An 18,098-nucleotide genomic window follows, 5' to 3' on the forward strand; every position below is an offset into this window, starting at 1 on the left:
CATGTGACCTGAGCCTTGAAAGAGGTCACCGATGTAAAACGTTCCTTTCTCACTCCCGAAGAGCAGAACACCACTATTTTTGTCAAGAAGAGCACTCTCTCTCTCTTTCTCTCTCTCTCTCCCTCCTTTCTCTCCTTTTCAAATGTCTAATTCAGTGAGTGTGCCGTAAAACGTCCTTGACGGTGCTTTTAAAAGCCTGCCTCGGTCGCCCCCTTCCCTGATCCGTGTTTGTGTGCAAATAGAGTCCATCACCCAGAAGCCCGAGTGCAGCCTGCGCAGAGCGGAGGAGAGCAGAGGAGAGCGGAGGAGAGGGGAGGAGAGCGGAGGAGAGCGGAGGGGAGCGGAGGGGAGCGGAGGAGAGCGGAGGAGAGGGGAGGAGAGCGGAGGAGAGGAGAGGAGAGCAGAGGAGAGCAGAGGAGAGGAGAGGAGAGCGGAGGAGAGCGGAGGAGAGGGGAGGAGAGCGGAGGAGAGCGGAGGAGAGCGGAGGAGAGCGGAGGAGAGGGGAGGAGAGCGGAGGAGAGCGGAGGAGAGGGGAGGAGAGCGGAGGAGAGCGGAGGAGAGGGGAGGGGAGCGGAGGAGAGCGGAGGGGAGCGGAGGAGAGCGGAGGAGAGGGATGCGGCGCGGCGCACGGCTGACTGGCACTCAGAGAGGCACCGAGAGGTCGCCGGCGCTGACAAGCTCTGTGCTTAAACCCTGCATGCTTCACTCCTCCAGCATCCCCGTCTCTGCACACACACACACACACACACACACATACACACACACGCACACGCACACGCACAGGCACACACACACACACACACACACACACACACACATACACATACATACACACATACAGATACACACAAGCACACTAACATACACCAACACACACTCACACACACACACACACACACACACACACACACTCACATTCATTCATCTGTCCTATCCATATGACACACTCAAACACACTTTAAAAGGAAAGAAAAGGGGAGAGGGTAGGCATATTAAGCCATCATTGACTGTTAAGTCAGGAGGGGAAGTGTATGTCTTTGGATGTGGGAGCTCCCTGGACACACAGAAAAAAAAAGAGCTCCACGGAAACACTGTGACTCACCCAAGTGATGTTTGCTTTGTGCTGCTGGCTTCAGGTTTTGCTCAGAAGAAGAGGGAAATGGAGATAGATCCTTCTATGCAGCGAGATACAAATGTTTTTTTTTTTAAAGTCATGCCAATTGCACCTTGTCATAATAAGAAATAAAGCATATCTCACCCGATCTTAACTCAGTGTCAGGATCTAGCGTTGCTGTAACTGCCAATCTTGTCATGTCGCTTGCCACTGTTGTCAATTTACGCAAGTCTGAGACAGAGAACAAACATGACTACAGCTCACCCTGGACTGTGTAGTAGCCTATATCACTTATCTGATGCTTTCATATGATAAAATAAAATATCATAATAACCTACCAAATACAATAGCCAAGCATCAAAATAAAATACTAAAAATACTTCCAAACCTTCCATATCTATCTATTTAATCTATTCCTTCATCAGTACACTGACTGTTGATGAAGTGGACAGTGTTTGAGAGCAACAGCTGCTCTCTGCCTATGAGACATGCTATAAACCTGCAAACAGTCAATTTACAGATCAACTATGCTGACCTGCCTGTTACATCTCATGGCCTACATACTGTATCAGAGATGTACAGATTGCTGGATTTTGCACTGTGTGATGCTGTTAATCAGAAAGGATCATGACCCTTTTAGTAGCTTCTTTTTTTTAGCAAACAGTAGCCTATATTGACACCAAGGGGCATACATTTGAATTTCTCATCATGTGGCTTTAGGTGACTTTTTGAGCAATATTGCAGGGCAACCACAAAACCAGTTGTTCAGATTGGATGATTTAAGTTCTGAAGAAACTGATGATTAAAGTTCTCAAGAAACTTGAGGTTTTTGTGAGAGGAAGCGTTTTGTGTGTGTGAGTAACCTATATGTTACTCATCTTCTGCACTGGATCATCTTCCTCAGTTTCACTATTCTGGGCAAACTAAGAGGCTACATTCATTATTTTGCTCTTTTATGATGTCATCATATCACCAAAAGTGTTGGGGTTTTTTACCAAACATATTTGGTGGTGTTTTTTAACTACAAATATACACATCTATAAAGTATTTTGATACATTTTTGTATTTGAAATATGTGTATTAAATACATGTATCATAAATACTGTCCATCCTTGACACCACACACATGCTACACAGCTAAGCTATCTGCAGCTGAAAATGTTTGTCAAGATGTCAGACTCACTGAAGTGTACCCATCAGCAGACAAAATGGAGAATTCAAAGGTCTGTTCTTATCAATCCACATGCCCTGTGAGGTGACAGCAGGGATTTTTGTCCTGAATTTCCAGGAGAGTAGCAGATCTCTGAATGAATGCAGATGTTGGATGATTTCAAGGACATACCGGAAATCTTTAACTGTCCTACTACTAATTGTGTCTTAGAGGATAAGGTTAAACAACCTAACAACACAACGGACTCAACATAAGACTTTACATAAGCTTGTTTTTGAGCAGAAGAGTGATTAAAGAGGATGTATTGCCCAAGCCATCTGCAAAGACGATGACGAAGGATGTCTTGTCCTTTAAAAAAAAAGAATGAAGGCTTAATCCCCTGCTCTCTCACACAGTTACAGTTTGCTCTCCTGCTCTTCCCAATCCTGCTGTTTGCTCAGAGCTCTAAACCTTACCTCCGTGTGTCAGTGCATCCCATCTCTGTTGATTCACCTTGCTCACAGCTGTCCAAAACCAAAACAAACCCAAAACAACACAACTTGTTTGGTGCAGACAGAGAGGCTACCAGGGCAGGGCCTGTCTTTCTTCCCAGCGTCTCCTGCCCTGGGCCATCTGCAAACAGATATCAGCAGCATACATCATCCAAGGACGAGCGAGGGTGACACAGACTCTGGGTAATGACAGGTATGATGAATGTGACAGCGGATGAAAAAAGACGTTGTATGGGATTCCTATAATGGGCCGGGAAAAATCTATGATATGCAAGCATATTGAACAGGGAATCAAAAGGATTGCTTCATTTGTGGGATTTATTAATCTTCCTTGCCGCAGCGTTACGTGCCACCGCTGTGACAAAAGAAGCGCCAGCTTGGCTCTGACTCCGACACATCTCTTACTTTATTCTCAGCTGATCGTTCCTTTTTTCTTCTTTTTTTTCTCCTCAGCATTATTTGAGGCATGATCGTGTGCGAGACTGCGAGGCTTGTCTTCACAAGCTCATCCATAACGGCAGACAAAATCTTTTTCAATTTCCTCCATCCCGGTTCTCTAATGAGCCTTTTAAATAAAGCGATTTACATTTGCACAAGGGAGGGGGGGGGGAGCACGGCAATCGCCTCTGCTAGCATGGGAAGTCTATAACAACATTTAGAGAAAAGACGAGAGATTTCATTGACGTCAAGCTGTGCGGAATGAGGAATTGGGGCCCGTGGAGCCTTTTATGCAGAGGAATTTAATAAAAATAAACATCTTAAATTGTGCTGCCCACTGTCTGTGTTTTCACTGTAAATCTTTTATCTTTTATTGCGACCAAAAACTCGCTCCAGCGCCAGTCCAACATAAACAGTGCGGGACGCATAAAACAATGGGTGCTCGCACAAGCGGGGGGGGCCCCACTCCGTTCAGTGTTATCAGCGGCCGGTCCCGGAGCTGCTATCTCCAGCCTCCAGGCCCGGCACGGTCACAGAGATTCAAACAACACCGAAAGGCATCGCAGTTATGGAATAGGCTATGTGTGAATGAAGCGCCAGCGTGATAATCCGGCGCATTAGTGCCTTTCACATGGCCGATGTTTACTTCTCTTACTGGAACACTGGAGCGGGTGACCTTTGACCTTAGAGGCAGGCCCATGTGAAGTGATGAAGCGATCCTCCCTGGTGACAGTAGAAGAGCTGCTTGGGGAGCGAGGGGGGCTTCTGATGTGATGGGCTGTCATGAGTCATGATGTGGGGGAGGGGGACTGACAGAGAGAGAGAGAGAGAGAAAGACAGCAGTTATAGAACAAGAAAGAGAAAGAAATAATTGGAAGACAAGAGCACATAGATAGATAGATAGATAGATAGATAGATAAATACATCGATAGATAGATCGATAGATTCATACATATACATATACATATACATACATACATACATATACATACACTCATACACTCATGCATACATACATACCTACATACATACATACATGCATGAGGTTGTTGCTAGACTGTATCCACTTGTCCAAAGTGAGCTCATCCGTTCGGATTGTCAGAGTGCCATTAGCTTGACCAGGGGGACCTGCTGGAGGCTTGGGGGTGGGGGTGGGGTTAGGACACGGTCTCCAGCTCATGCTCTGTCAGATCGCTGCGCCCCACAAAATTGCTCCGAGACCTCCCGTCCTCATTACACCAGGGTCCAGAAGCCCTCGCCATAATACAGTAGCTTTAATGGCACTGTAGCCTCTCTCATTTTAAAAATATAAGAGCACATCTATCCTCATCTCTCTCTCTTTCTCTCCCTCCCTCTCTCTTTATCACTCTCTCTCTCTTTCTCTCTCTCTTTCTCTCCCTCTCTCTCTCTTTCTCTCTTTTTCTCACCGCCTCTTTATCTGGCACCCCTCCTCTCACATCTCCTCTTTTCTCACTCTGCTTCCTCTCCCATTCTAAATATACCTAATGCAGAGAGATTCAGTGGGACTCAAAAAGCAATCATACAGCCAGCTATGCTAATCGTCGTACGTAGTATATATCACTATTAAAATCTTAGACACGAGCAAAACATTGCTTCAGTTTCTCTAGTGCTTACGGCAGAGGCTCGAATCCATTATGGTCGATACACGATAACCCATTTCTGCTCTTGCGTGACAAGATCTTATTAGTCACAGAATGCATATGGATTTGTCTATGTGTGTAAAGGGTACATCATCGTTCTGTTCTGCCTGGAAAGTGTGGTTTACTAAAACACAATCAAAGGCCTGTATTGCTGATTTAGGGACAATTGCCTAAGGCACGTGTGTGTGTGTGTGTGTTAGAATGTGTGCATGTAAGTGTGGGCAGAGTGTTACTTTGTAGTGAGGCAATTGCATATATTTCAGGATTATATGGAAATGAATTACACTGCATGTGCAAATTTACTTAATTTAACATATGAATGTAATTTATTTTCAAGTCAGGTATTTTAAAGATAGAGACTAGATTTCCAGTGGATAATGCAACCTATTTGTAGTGTGAGCATATTTCAGGTTCTGACAAAACACACAGACATCAAATTCTTTTTAATGAAGATAAGGTTCTAATTTCCGCCCGAGTGGACTCTGATGATAATAGAAATGCAGGCGTGATAATTATAACGAAAATAATTGGCTCCTTTGTTGAGCACATTGTTAATTCAGGGGTTATTATTCAATTTTATTCTCTCAGTCATTCCCCCCTTGTGCTCTCTCATTCTCCCTCTGTCTTACACACACTCATGCAGGCGTGCACAGCACACACACACACACACACACACACACACACACAAAGAGAGAGAGTGAGAAATAGAGAGAGAGAGAGGAGGGGGTAGGGGGGTGGAGAGGCTGATAAACACAGGTGTATGAGTAACTCCTCCCCAGAAGGCCACAACAGGAACAATCTCTTGATCATATTTCATCAAGTGCTGTCAGCCAGCACAGTGCAGCGAGTTGTAAATCATATGCAACTAGGGCACCCATCTCTCACATATACACAAGAAAAGCAACCAGGGGCCCAGCTCACAAAGATTTACCAAAGACAACACACCCACTTATTAGTGCATACTGTGGGGAGAGCAAGAACAGGAACCACACTCCATTTTGTCATCGCGTTCCATTCGTCTCGCGCTGAAGTAAAGAACCGTTTCATGTGCTCCTTAGGGAGCTCGGAGTTAATATAAGTGTGGGGAGGATGCTGCCGCAGATATTGGGATCTTTCGCATGACAGACTTCAAGGTCTTGGGGATGTAAGCACAGTTGCACGATCACAGGCTAAAGATGGCAGCATGGCGCCCTCTACTGTATGGTGACCGGAACTTCCAAATCAAGTAAGAGGGTTTGAAACATTCTGGAGGGTTGGATACAGTAGACTGTTGATAACTGAAAAACATGTTCCATTATGTGCCGTGTACAAACCCCCAAATATAGTTCTACAAACAATCACAACCTATTTTCTGGGAAGAATGCACATCTTCTCACATATACCTGACTATAAGTTGCCTCTGAAAGGTCCATAGGAAACAAACCAATTGAATGGTGGTAATCCTGATTTTCACATAGATGAAGTCGTCTGATGTCATCACAGTTCTGTCCCAGTCATCCACCAAACAGTGGCATTCATCGTTCCTCGGGGAAGATATCGAGAACATGCACCCTGCGGTGTCTACGGCTGCCACTTTGAAGAAATTACATCAGCTGGGCAAGTCTTCCCCCTGATTTGACTTCAGACACACTGACGGAGAGGATGGAGTCACACACGTTCACGAATCAGAGCCCTTCCTGAGTACTACGCCTCTACAGGTTTTTAATACCTTACAGAGTATTTGAAGTTGGGCCACACTCCCTCTTCATTATCATTTGGGGGGGGGGGCAATGGCAATAATAATGAAAAGGAAGTGAGTGGAATTCTTGGCCAAGGTCAATGCATATACATCATCCATGGGGGCTATTCACATTATTAAGAACAAACCATAACATTTGTAATGATATATGGACTAAATTATTTTCATGTAGGTCTAACAGCTACATGTGTTTATAAAACGTTGTCGCAATAAATTTAATTAATGTGCACTCAGAACTAGAAAGTCTCTGAGACCCCCTGAAACTATGTAGCTGTTAATTAACTTTGGGTGGCAAATAACTGGACCAATGATGCAATTCCATCATCCTGGTTGAATGACATGTTGACCCTTCTGACAGTAGACTATTGCTCTGACAAAACCAAGATTGTCAAATGAATATCTAACATCATTCCTATTACATGATGCTGCACTCAGGTCAGAAAGGGCACCTGTCAATCCATTACCGATAAAAGGTAGATTAATCTGACAAGACACAAATCTCAGAATGAGTGAATTTTGCAGATTGATGGACTTGATTGAAATGTAGTTTGGCACTTTCATCCATCTGACAGAAGGCAGTGTCTGTCCCCATTTTATTCAGATGCACCACCTGCTAGATGGTCTCTCCATTTCAAAAAGTATTTTAACCATCCTATTAATCAGTTACACTTCAGCAGAAGTCAATTCAAATTTATACATAAGGTTTCAAACATCTACCTGCTGCATTCCAAAATAGTTCATATGATGCTCATAATTTCCCCACCTGAATCCTTGAGGCCCTCAAGTGCAATGTGAATCACTGTGTGTGATCTAGATCAGCAGTTTAACCCGGCAGATCATGTCAGTGGCATTATGACACTGGTTTCAGAAGGCTTGCTTGGTCATGTGCAACCCTTATTTTGGTGTTCTTGGTTCAGTGGGTAAATCACTTAACATGAGTGATATGCAGACTAGGTGTCAAAATCCCAGGTTTACATTACTTTATTCTACTTCAGGAAAACCATGTGTATCTGATGGTTGGAATAACTTCTAGTGAAATGACTGACACCTGAAGGGAATGGCCATTCAGAACACAGTACACAATTGAACTGAAGAAACAAGAGTATTAACAGGTCTTACACATGTGCACTTTATTGGAATTAGTCAGTGTACAGGTTGGCCCCACCAATGTCTGGCACCGCCACGGTCCCTAACAACTTGTACATTATGCCCAGGGGAATGGTAACCTTTACGTTTTTGAAATAAAGGTAAAGCTCTGTTTTTGCATAACAAAAAGAAAAAAAAAAGAAAAAAAAAAAGGACCAAGATTTTTAAGGCTGAAAGTACAAAAACCCAGACATTGTATCCGTTACATAATTTACATACAAGCAATACTACAATGTTAAGTATGCTCCCAACACTGGGCAGCCTTCATAGAGGCAAATAAGTTTCTGAACAATGCATTTAACAAACATTTGGAATGACTAAAAAGAAAAAAAGAAAAAAAATGAAAAAAAAAAATGTACATTTTAAGTCCTCGGATGCATTGTAGAACTTCGGGGATGCTTATTTGCCAAAAAACATTGCCGTCACCTTCACCGTTCCAGTTTTTAGATCCTGAGTCAAGCGCCAAAAATAACAAAAGCCATGCCAATGTTGTCGTTTCAGGTTTTTCTCTGCGCAGTACGAGTCGGCGTGAAGTGGTAACAGTCTGTTTAGAAGCATTTACGGTGGACGATGGAGGGCCCAGACTCATCGTACTCCTGCTTGCTGATCCACATCTGCTGGAAGGTGGACAGGGAGGCCAGGATGGAGCCTCCGATCCAGACAGAGTATTTACGCTCAGGTGGGGCAATGATCTGCAAGAACACAAAGAATTGCTCAGGTCAACAATCATGTAAAACTACTGTGAATGACACAACATAGACTTTCCTGAAATGGGATTAAGCAAACACTACTGATGCCCACCTTGATTTTCATTGTGCTGGGGGCCAGGGATGTGATCTCCTTCTGCATTCTGTCAGCGATGCCAGGGTACATGGTGGTACCACCAGACAGCACAGTGTTGGCGTACAGGTCCTTACGGATGTCGACGTCACACTTCATGATGGAGTTGAAGGTGGTCTCGTGGATACCGCAGGATTCCATACCTGGTGAAGACAAGCAAGAGATGGTTGATTAGATCAAAGTCTTTACACACTGTTGTGGCTGAGGATGAGGCCAAAAGATTTTGTACAGGCCAAGTCAAGTCAGTTACACCAACTTACCCAGGAAGGAAGGCTGGAAGAGTGCCTCGGGGCACCTGAACCTCTCGTTTCCAATGGTGATGACCTGTCCGTCAGGCAGCTCGTAGCTCTTCTCCAGGGAGGAGGAGGAGGCAGCGGTACCCATCTCCTGCTCGAAGTCGAGGGCGACGTAGCACAGCTTCTCCTTGATGTCACGCACGATTTCCCTCTCAGCTGTGGTGGTGAAGCTGTAGCCCCTCTCGGTCAGGATCTTCATGAGGTAGTCAGTCAGGTCACGGCCAGCCAAGTCCAGACGGAGGATGGCGTGGGGCAGGGCGTAGCCTTCATAGATGGGCACAGTGTGGGTCACACCATCACCAGAGTCCATCACGATACCAGTGGTACGACCAGAGGCATACAGGGACAGCACAGCCTGGATGGCGACGTACATGGCGGGGGTGTTGAAGGTCTCGAACATGATCTGCAAAAGAGAATAAAAACCTTCATTAATTTCTCATTCCGCATTATGAGCCACTATTATTGTATGTACCAAACCATGCAGTTGGACATTAGTTGTCAAGACCAGTGTAAAGAAAACTGAGACCAAAGTGCAGGAGAAAAACAGGAAGAGGGAAGGAAGGAAGGGGGGAGGGGGCACACAAGGTAAAGACCTGCAGGTTCCAGGAAAAGAAGAAACTCAGGATGGAAGCGAAAGAACCTAAAGGAGGTTGATGGAGGATGGAAGATACAAAGGTAAATAGAACAGAAAATTGGAGGTTTGTGTCAGATGCTGAGATATAGAACACAACATACCTGTGTCATCTTTTCTCTGTTGGCTTTGGGGTTCAGGGGGGCCTCGGTAAGCAGGACGGGGTGCTCCTCGGGGGCAACACGCAGCTCGTTGTAGAAGGTGTGATGCCAGATCTTCTCCATGTCATCCCAGTTGGTGACAATACCGTGCTCGATGGGGTACTTCAGAGTCAGGATACCTCTCTTGCTCTGGGCCTCATCACCAACATAGCTGTCCTTCTGTCCCATACCAACCATCACACCCTGTAGAAGAACAAATTAAGAGATCAGAATTGACACTTTCAAAGAAAACATTAATAATAAAAAATAATCAATAATTAAAATGGCAATCTCCAATAAAATGGCTACCAACCTGATGCCTGGGGCGACCGACGATGGATGGGAAGACAGCGCGGGGAGCATCATCTCCAGCAAATCCGGCTTTGCACATACCGGATCCGTTGTCAACAACCAGTGCGGCAATTTCATCTTCCATGGCTAAACTGAAAAGGGAGAGAGAAAAAAAAAGTACCATTAGTCATTGGTTCACCACCACATGGCGTCACAAGATTTCCGGTTCCGTGCTGCACATTTTTCACTTTGCCGCTAGGTGGCGACAGTACCGAACAATGCTTTGGAGATAGGCGAGACAAAGGAAGTCCCTCTGCATTCTCTCATTATTACCATAAAAGGCAACGGTTTGAGCAGCTTTGCGGCTGCCGGGAGAGTGGCATGTAGCCAGAGCATAGGGGTTCAGTAAAAGGAACAGATTTCGACATTCATCATGCCCTCGGCCACTCCCTAAAGCCCACGAATGTAAGTTTCATAACGCCCTCCCTCCTCACCCGACATTAAACCTGAATTCCGTCAAAAAAGCTACACTTTATTGGTGCGTCACACCACAGACAACTGATCTTTCAGTAACCATTTTGCTGTACTCTAGTTTACAGAAAGTACCACCTTTATCAAATAGCTCGATACCTAAACCGGTAATGCTTGTCGAGGACGCAAAAATGATAAAATAAACGTGAAACTTGATAAGATCGACCTCAGCAGTTGAATTTATGATTGCATAAACTCAGGGTCAATTGCAACCCATGTACAAAGTTATCCAAAAAATACCAAAGCTATGGTCAACTTAATGGCCACACCTTAACATTAACTCTGATTATTTTAAATAACGTTATTCTCCCCACCAACTTGCATGATACTGGCCATCTGACGTGAGCTGGCTGCAATTCAAACCAGATACCGGCCGGCATTCACCAAAAAGACATAAATAGGTTCATACCTAGAATAAACTTATTTTCCCTACACGAGAAATAAAGAACCATTGACCCAGTTATTCCAGTGACCTCATATCTATATGCATAAGCTTGAAGGACAGTTGGTTGACCATAGCTAAGCTACATCGCAAAGTAGGTCACACCCAGCTGCAGCACAGGCACAAAGGACCCCGCGTGGTGGTTATCAATAAAAACGACAAAACCAGTGATCAAGAACTATTTTTCCCCGCATTGGGTGGAAAGGCAACAATATGCCCCATCCCTCAGCTAAATAAAGCCAGTCTTGGCATCAGGTACCATTAACGTTCATTTGACTCTGCCAGGCTCGCCTTAATCACGTCGTCATACATTTCATGGCTACTGTTACAACACTTGCATATTTCAAATGGTGTTAAGTCATAAATCAACATCATGCAATTTTGCACAAGACAAGTGTAGCAGCTACTCGTCAAGAACATTGTTATCTTCAAATAGAGAACATAAGTTCCATTACTTTCGCCAATTCATTAATTCCTTAATAGTTCAATTTAAGCCAAGAGATTTACACAAGGCTTATGATGTACTCATAACCGTGAGAAAACTATTAATTAGACTGAAAACTTACCTTAGGTTTGGGGGGCTTTTGCCGGTTTAAGAGAAAATGTTACAGGCTGATGATATCCCGCACGAGCTGCGTGTGGAGGAGCTCAAAGTGAGCTGTTGAATTCTGAGGGCAGTGTTTTATACGCAGCCGGCTGCCCGGCTCTAGCCATAAAAGGTAAACTTTCGGAGCTAAACGATCTGATTGGTTCAGCGTCACACACCCGGCGTGTCGCGTGCACATTGCTACACTTGCTTGCAACTTGAGAGAGGGAAGCAGGCGTGAGCAAAATAAGACAAATTTTGAGGCCTAGCCCAAGCTAATGGTATTAGCTAACATTCATTTGCGACGTTGTTTTATTGAAATATAAAGCAATGTCGATCAGTTGTCAATAACAAAGGATGATCTCTGAATTAATCGGTTCACGAAACTGGTCAAAACAAAGGCTGTACACGGACTGCTGAGTGTTTGGAAGCAAACACTGGCTATTTCAATGCACTTTTAACCATTTGTCAAATAATCTATCCAGGGTTATATTCCTTAGTCGTTAGTAGCCTGAGTATGAATTCAGTCTTGCTTTATCTCACACCACACTTGAAAAATAGTGTCTTCCGTAGAGAAATAACTAACCAGCTTAAACGTCACTTCATAGGTCAAATTCGGCAAATATCAAATGCGAAAATGTATCAGTTATGAAGCTATATGTTTAGCTTTCTAATGAAGTGTGCTTTCTAAGATATGTTGCAGCAAAACGATGATATGTGGGGCCTGGAAACTATTGTTGCTGTGAGAGTTGAATGACCTGCATGCCAGCAGCACAGGTTTGTGTTCTGGACCTGTGGCTGTCATGAATGACAGCACACCAGCTTGCTATTATATGTATATAAATAAAGCATCAGAATTTTGATAACTGATCATCACTTAAGACAAGAACCACATTAACACTCTCTACCAATCTGTAGGGTTTCAGACCATCAAGAAGAGAGTGAGGGAAGCAGTCTGCCAGTGAGGGAAGTGCCAACCCGGAGACAAAGATTTAAAATGACAGTTACACTGGTAAGGTGGTTTCAACCTATTCATGTTGTGTGCACCATGCAGTCAGTGAATCTAAGTGTTGAAGAAATTCTATGGAATGTCAGGGTGCCAGGAGTAGGCTACTTTCACTATCACACTCTCTACTACAGAAGGCTATACCTGTAGCCTAATCCACAGTAATAGAAACAAGCAACACTGAAACAGTGACAATTAAGGTTTTTTTATGTGATGATGAGTATTTCCTCTTGGATCAGTCAGAGTTTCTGTCTTACACAAGGTGTACTGAAAACAGCAACTTCACAATTTATAGTTTGATGGCAGCACAGGTTGGGAGGGAGGGATGGGTGGAGTGGGGGTGGGGGTGGGGGGCAGCGGTACAGAGGTTGTTGTGTTATAGTCTCTCACAAGCTGTGTGATAGGTACCCAATTTTACGACTGTGCCCTGCACATGTGAGCCTGGTTAATATGTAAGCTATGAACTCAGAGCACATTGGACTGAGTTGGAACATGTGTCAGCTCATACTATAAACACAAACAGCTGATTATGGCAGACTGCTATCTTTGATTCTAATGACCACATAATTGCAGTGACCATAAGCCTTAATAGCTATATTCTCATCAAGGACATTACATAGCCTCTCCTTGTCCAACAGGTGGATAAGCACTTCTTGTTCTGTTCCTTTTACTGTCACTATGAGGTAAAACTACTTCAATGACAGTCTTCATTTTGTTGACTAATGCTAGCTGAGCAAAAAGTACTGATATACCGAAGATCATTGTTTACTTTCTTGTTTTGTTATGGCATGTCCTCTTAATGTATCTTTTTATACATCAAATGCAACAGCATGTTAATGATGAACAACAATAGCAACTATGTTCAGCTGAAAATGTTACTATTATCATTATGATAATAATTATAATCATTATTATTCAAAATGAGCAACATGTTGAAAGTGGAGATATAGTTCTGTGAAAATTAATACAAGGCAAGATGCAAGTCACCATGTAGATATCTGAGAAAAACAGAGGCCATAGGTCTATGCAGGCTGCATTTTGCTTTGCAGATGAGAAAAAATAGTAAGTCTACGTGGTGGTGTCAGAGAATGTTTCACAGAGTAAGCAAACACTATGACACAGTTTCGGAGCAGCTTATCCTCCTCCAAAGGATGTGGTGCTGCTGTAGCCGTGAAAATTAAACTATTACCCTCCCCCATCCCTTTCAGAGAAACACTCCCTCAGACACACACACACACACACACATACTCGCATGCCCCTCACAAACTGATACCAGAATAGTTATTAGAAAATGCCTCTACCAAGTCATGGAGGTTGTTTATCTTGTTTGGCTGAGATGTTTGTCTGTGGCATGTGCCATTGTGATGGATACCAATTTGATTGAACATTCTTTGGTGAGATTCGTTAGGCTGGTTTAGGGTCGTGTTACAACAGATGTGCCTTTTTTAGGGGCTGTAGCTCCCCCGGGGGTCCCATCCTTTTTGAATGATATTGTTGGGGGGTTGTTGATTATCAATCCCCCTCCGCCCATTTGGGAGATGTTTTCAACTCATCAAATCTTTGACTCTCTGTAACTATCAAAAGTTGTTATGGATAATAGCATCACAGACATTATTGGATGTGCGCCTATGTGTGTGTTGGTTCTGTTGTCCTTGACCATTCTGTGTGTGTTATCAAAGTATGGAGATTTCCCGATTTCCCTTGTAAATGATGTACCACATTTACCTGCCATCAGTATTTCCTGTTATACTGGACTGTCATGAAACTACAAGGACATTTCTTCCTCTCAAGTTCCCTGTTTATGTTAACATTTCAGATAAATAATAGTAAGCATTGCACATGGTTTTCAATGAATTGTAAATCCTTTGTCTGCCCTTATCATTGCCTGTCTTTGCTAAATGGGAATTGATATGATTAGGAGCAGTTAGAGGCAACCCAGTGAAAAAGCCCGCGTTTGGCACCCTCCCTGTTTCCCTTGTCTTGAGCGGGCCAGAAACTCGGCAGCCTGCTCTTTCTCTGGCCTTTGTGAGGATTACCCGGAGACACACCCCGCCATCCCCTGCCCTCCCCCAGTCACTTTGGAATGCTTTCCAGACGCTCCCCCTTGAAGTCCAGCAAAGCACCAAGCCACTGGCCATATCCCACCCTATCCCACCCCACCCCCTACACTCCGTCCACCCCAGCCCACGACTACAAATGGAGCATTGATTAACTATTGTCCACAGTCAAAAAATACATTGATCTCTGCGTTGAAGTGTTGTTTATGCACTTATTTTTATATTATTGGGTATGCACTCTCAGTAGTAGTTCAAGGTTGTCAGCAGCAACGGCAGCATCTTCCAAATGGCCTCTTAGTGGACAGATTGGATTAGCCCACAATTGAGGGTTTAAAAGGATCCATATCCTTTAGCCTAGTCCCCTCCCTGGGACACCCATATGTACCAGTCCTGAACATGCAAATGATAATTAGACCCGCACTCATAGCAATGCATATCAGCATGGCTGATGACGCTCATGGTTTGCATGTTTACACAGTGTCCTCAGATAAGTGTGTAACACAAACAAGATTTGTTGTGTCAAAAATGATGATAAATGCTTTGTTCAGCTGTTAAAAGATGCACAGCTTTAGGCCTCAGTTAGAAACACATGTTGTTGTATGATATTATACATAATTCGTTGTGTGTTTATGATTAATGTCATGAATCCAATAACTTCCATAACAGCAGCCAGGTAAATCAAATGACTCAAACACCTAAAAACACATTGTCCATTTACCCATGTTAAGTTTTATCCAACTTATATGTGGTCAGGCAGGCCTCTTCAAGGCATTTGCCAGTTTTCGTAATGAAAGAGAACCCTATACAACGTTCCATGGAACAGTCATAGTATATAGCTATGTTCAGTCCTTTTATGAGCATAGCAGTGCAAGAAAACAACCCTGGAAACAGGAAATGAACCTGACAAAGAGATGAGTTCCTCATTCAAGTAACTAGACCTCCTACAGTAGAGTAACTGTGTTCGTTGTGCCTCTATGTGGCAGCTTCACTTCCTCCTTGCAGACCTGTCACAAGCCGATAGGCTTGCTGGTGCCATTTATGGTGCTTGAGATTTACACGGTGTGGAGAGTGAGTTGTCAGCGCCCGTCCGTCACCTACTTGACTCCGCTCTGTCCGTTGACGCTGGCACCCTGCTAAGGAGACACCAGCCGAGTTTAGACTCATCACCTCCGTGATATAGTGTAGCATGTGGCCACTCAACACTTTCTCACCTCTGACTTTCTCTCTCTCTCTCTCGCTCTCTCTATCTCGCTCTCTCTATTTCTGCTTCAAATGACAGCCAGGGTGCCTGTGTGGGTGCCCTGCGAGAGTGGGCACCCAGGCCTCTCTGTGAAGAAGAGAGATCAATGGAGATCAGAGGCGTATTAGCGTCCTGCTGGGTTGTCAGAGGCCTCTAACTGGAACTCAAGTAACCCCCTCTCTCCTCTGTGTGACACTCCTTTTAGTGGCTTAGCACATTATGAGATTCATAGACATCGTCGAGGCAGGCAGGAAGCCAGTGGCTGCATGAGTGTCACTTCTGATACAGCTATATCTATGGTGTGAGATGCATATTTAGAGTGTTCATCCAGAGGCTTTGCACGGCAACAATATCAGTATGCAGAGACAGAGCCAGAGTTAGCTGTGGCCTCCAGGAACAACTGAACGACTCCGTAACATTTGCTGGAATATGCCATGCATACATATACATACATACATGTATACAGCTCAGACTACACAAGCAAAGGTGTATGTACTGTAACACGCCCAGCCCCAGTGGCACAGTTCTCAAGGCGAGGATCTCTGTTTTTTTAACCCATAAACCTGGGCTTACTTATGTGTCTGCCACCATCTGTCTATGCAGTCCAGTGCACCGTGGAGGGGATGGGAAGGGCTTGTGCAAAGGAGTGTGTGCATGCAAGGGATTGACTCGAGCGAGTGAATCAGACTAGCACATCCTCGTCGCTTGCTCACACCACACGGCCCTCTTCGAATCAGCACAGGGAGGGATTACTGGGCCGAGCAGCCCTCTTAGCACATGCACTGCTACAGGAAGTTGAGTAATACCAGACAACAGGGAGAAAGCACATTATTGCAGAAGTCCACCCAGACAGTGGCCATTATAACTCAATCGCACACAGAAGCTTTTGGTGTGGACTTCACTAATTCTAGTCATTGTTTCTCCACATTTTGTGTGAGATCAAGGGAATCCTCACAAGATCTTTAGTGTCTAAGGCCCCTAGTGTATTTAGGCCAAAGCCCCCTGTAATTCAGACATGAGTTGTATGTATGCCTGGCTCAGCCTCAAAGCCAGATCAGAGAAAATGAAAAAAGTATAATCCCATTGTTATTCGCAACGTCGATGCTATGCAAGCGCTTGTGTGTTTCCCTGGGGCATTTGATGGTACATTAGATTTCTATGACAAAGGTTATTTCAGAACCAGTATGGTGGCCCAATTGACTGACAAATCCACGTGAACCTGTACTACCAGTGTTGACTAGTTTCTATTAGAAGTCATTACTATGAATGTTACGTCATCTCTGTAGTAAAGGCACAGGGGTAGCTCTAAGGTGTGTCGCCTCTTAAGCAAAACCCCCCAGCTCCTTTTGAGTCAGCTGGGTTGGGAGCCACTTCAGCCTGAAGGCGCAGTTCCAGTATCAATATTTGGTTGCGGGCTATATTTGGAAATCTCCTGCTGAAAACATGATCATGTAGCCAACAGGAATGGAGCTGGTTATTGACACTATAATGTTATAGGTGTGAACAGCAATTTGTTTCAACAAGTTTAAATTGTTGGGTTGGGGGGGGGGGTTATTTTATTACAACTTACATTCCATCTTTTTTGTTGTGCTTTATTTGCTTTATTTATTCTTGTGTGGTAGAGTTACACTTTATGTCAAATCCCTGTATGAGGCCAAAATTGGTTTGCCTTTTAAATGCACAATCTCTCAGCACATCATTGAGATATGTGGTTGCAAGCTACAGGCCAACTTTAGTTGCCAAATAAGGGAATGACCCACGCATTTGAACAGGAACTGAATATCTCAGGGATGCCTATTTCTTCAGCGAGTCCACACAGGAAATCACACTCAGGCATTTTAGCCCCAGAGCAAGCTAAGCCAACCCAGGAATGTGCGGCTCAGTGGCATGCTTGTGCCGACTGCTCTGCAACATGCTCTTCAATAAACCTGCCCCTTATCACAGCAGTGAGAAAAGAAAACACCAACAGCAAGCCATGCGGACACGCTAACCCCAACCTCAACTCCCGCACCCTCCAACCGATGACCTCTCGTGTCGTTTAGGACATGGCATATTGGTCATTCGTTTCTGGATTAGGGCCCATTTCAGGGTTGCAATCTCTGTGTGTATGACAAAATCTAAGTACAGCCTCTTAGATTAGTCACTAAATATGAAAGGCCTTGAAATGAGACAAGGTGTGTGTGTCCTGTGTGCTCAGAGTTTTCCATAGAGTGTTGTTTGGGAGTGTCAGGATATTTGAATCATGGAGTAACCTTTGATTGCACCTCAGGACATCTTAT

At 44.2% G+C, this 18,098-nt stretch overlaps 1 protein-coding gene across 1 annotated transcript; it reads right to left on the minus strand.

Moving 5' to 3' along the window:
* Positions 1-7,718: 7,718 nt before the first annotated feature.
* actb2 (actin, beta 2) lies at positions 7,719-11,626 on the minus strand. Its single transcript, XM_062531406.1, has 6 exons — positions 11,497-11,626; positions 9,980-10,109; positions 9,631-9,870; positions 8,860-9,298; positions 8,561-8,742; positions 7,719-8,451 (listed from the first exon to the last, which is right to left on the minus strand). The coding sequence occupies exons 2-6, from the start codon at positions 10,100-10,102 to the stop codon at positions 8,308-8,310; spliced, it is 1,128 nt and encodes a 375-aa protein (XP_062387390.1). The 5' UTR covers positions 10,103-10,109; positions 11,497-11,626; the 3' UTR covers positions 7,719-8,307.
* Between the last annotated feature and the right edge of the window lie 6,472 nt (positions 11,627-18,098).

Source organism: Sardina pilchardus, chromosome 3, assembly GCF_963854185.1.
Source record: "Sardina pilchardus chromosome 3, fSarPil1.1, whole genome shotgun sequence".
Taxonomy (NCBI): Eukaryota; Metazoa; Chordata; class Actinopteri; order Clupeiformes; family Clupeidae; genus Sardina; species Sardina pilchardus.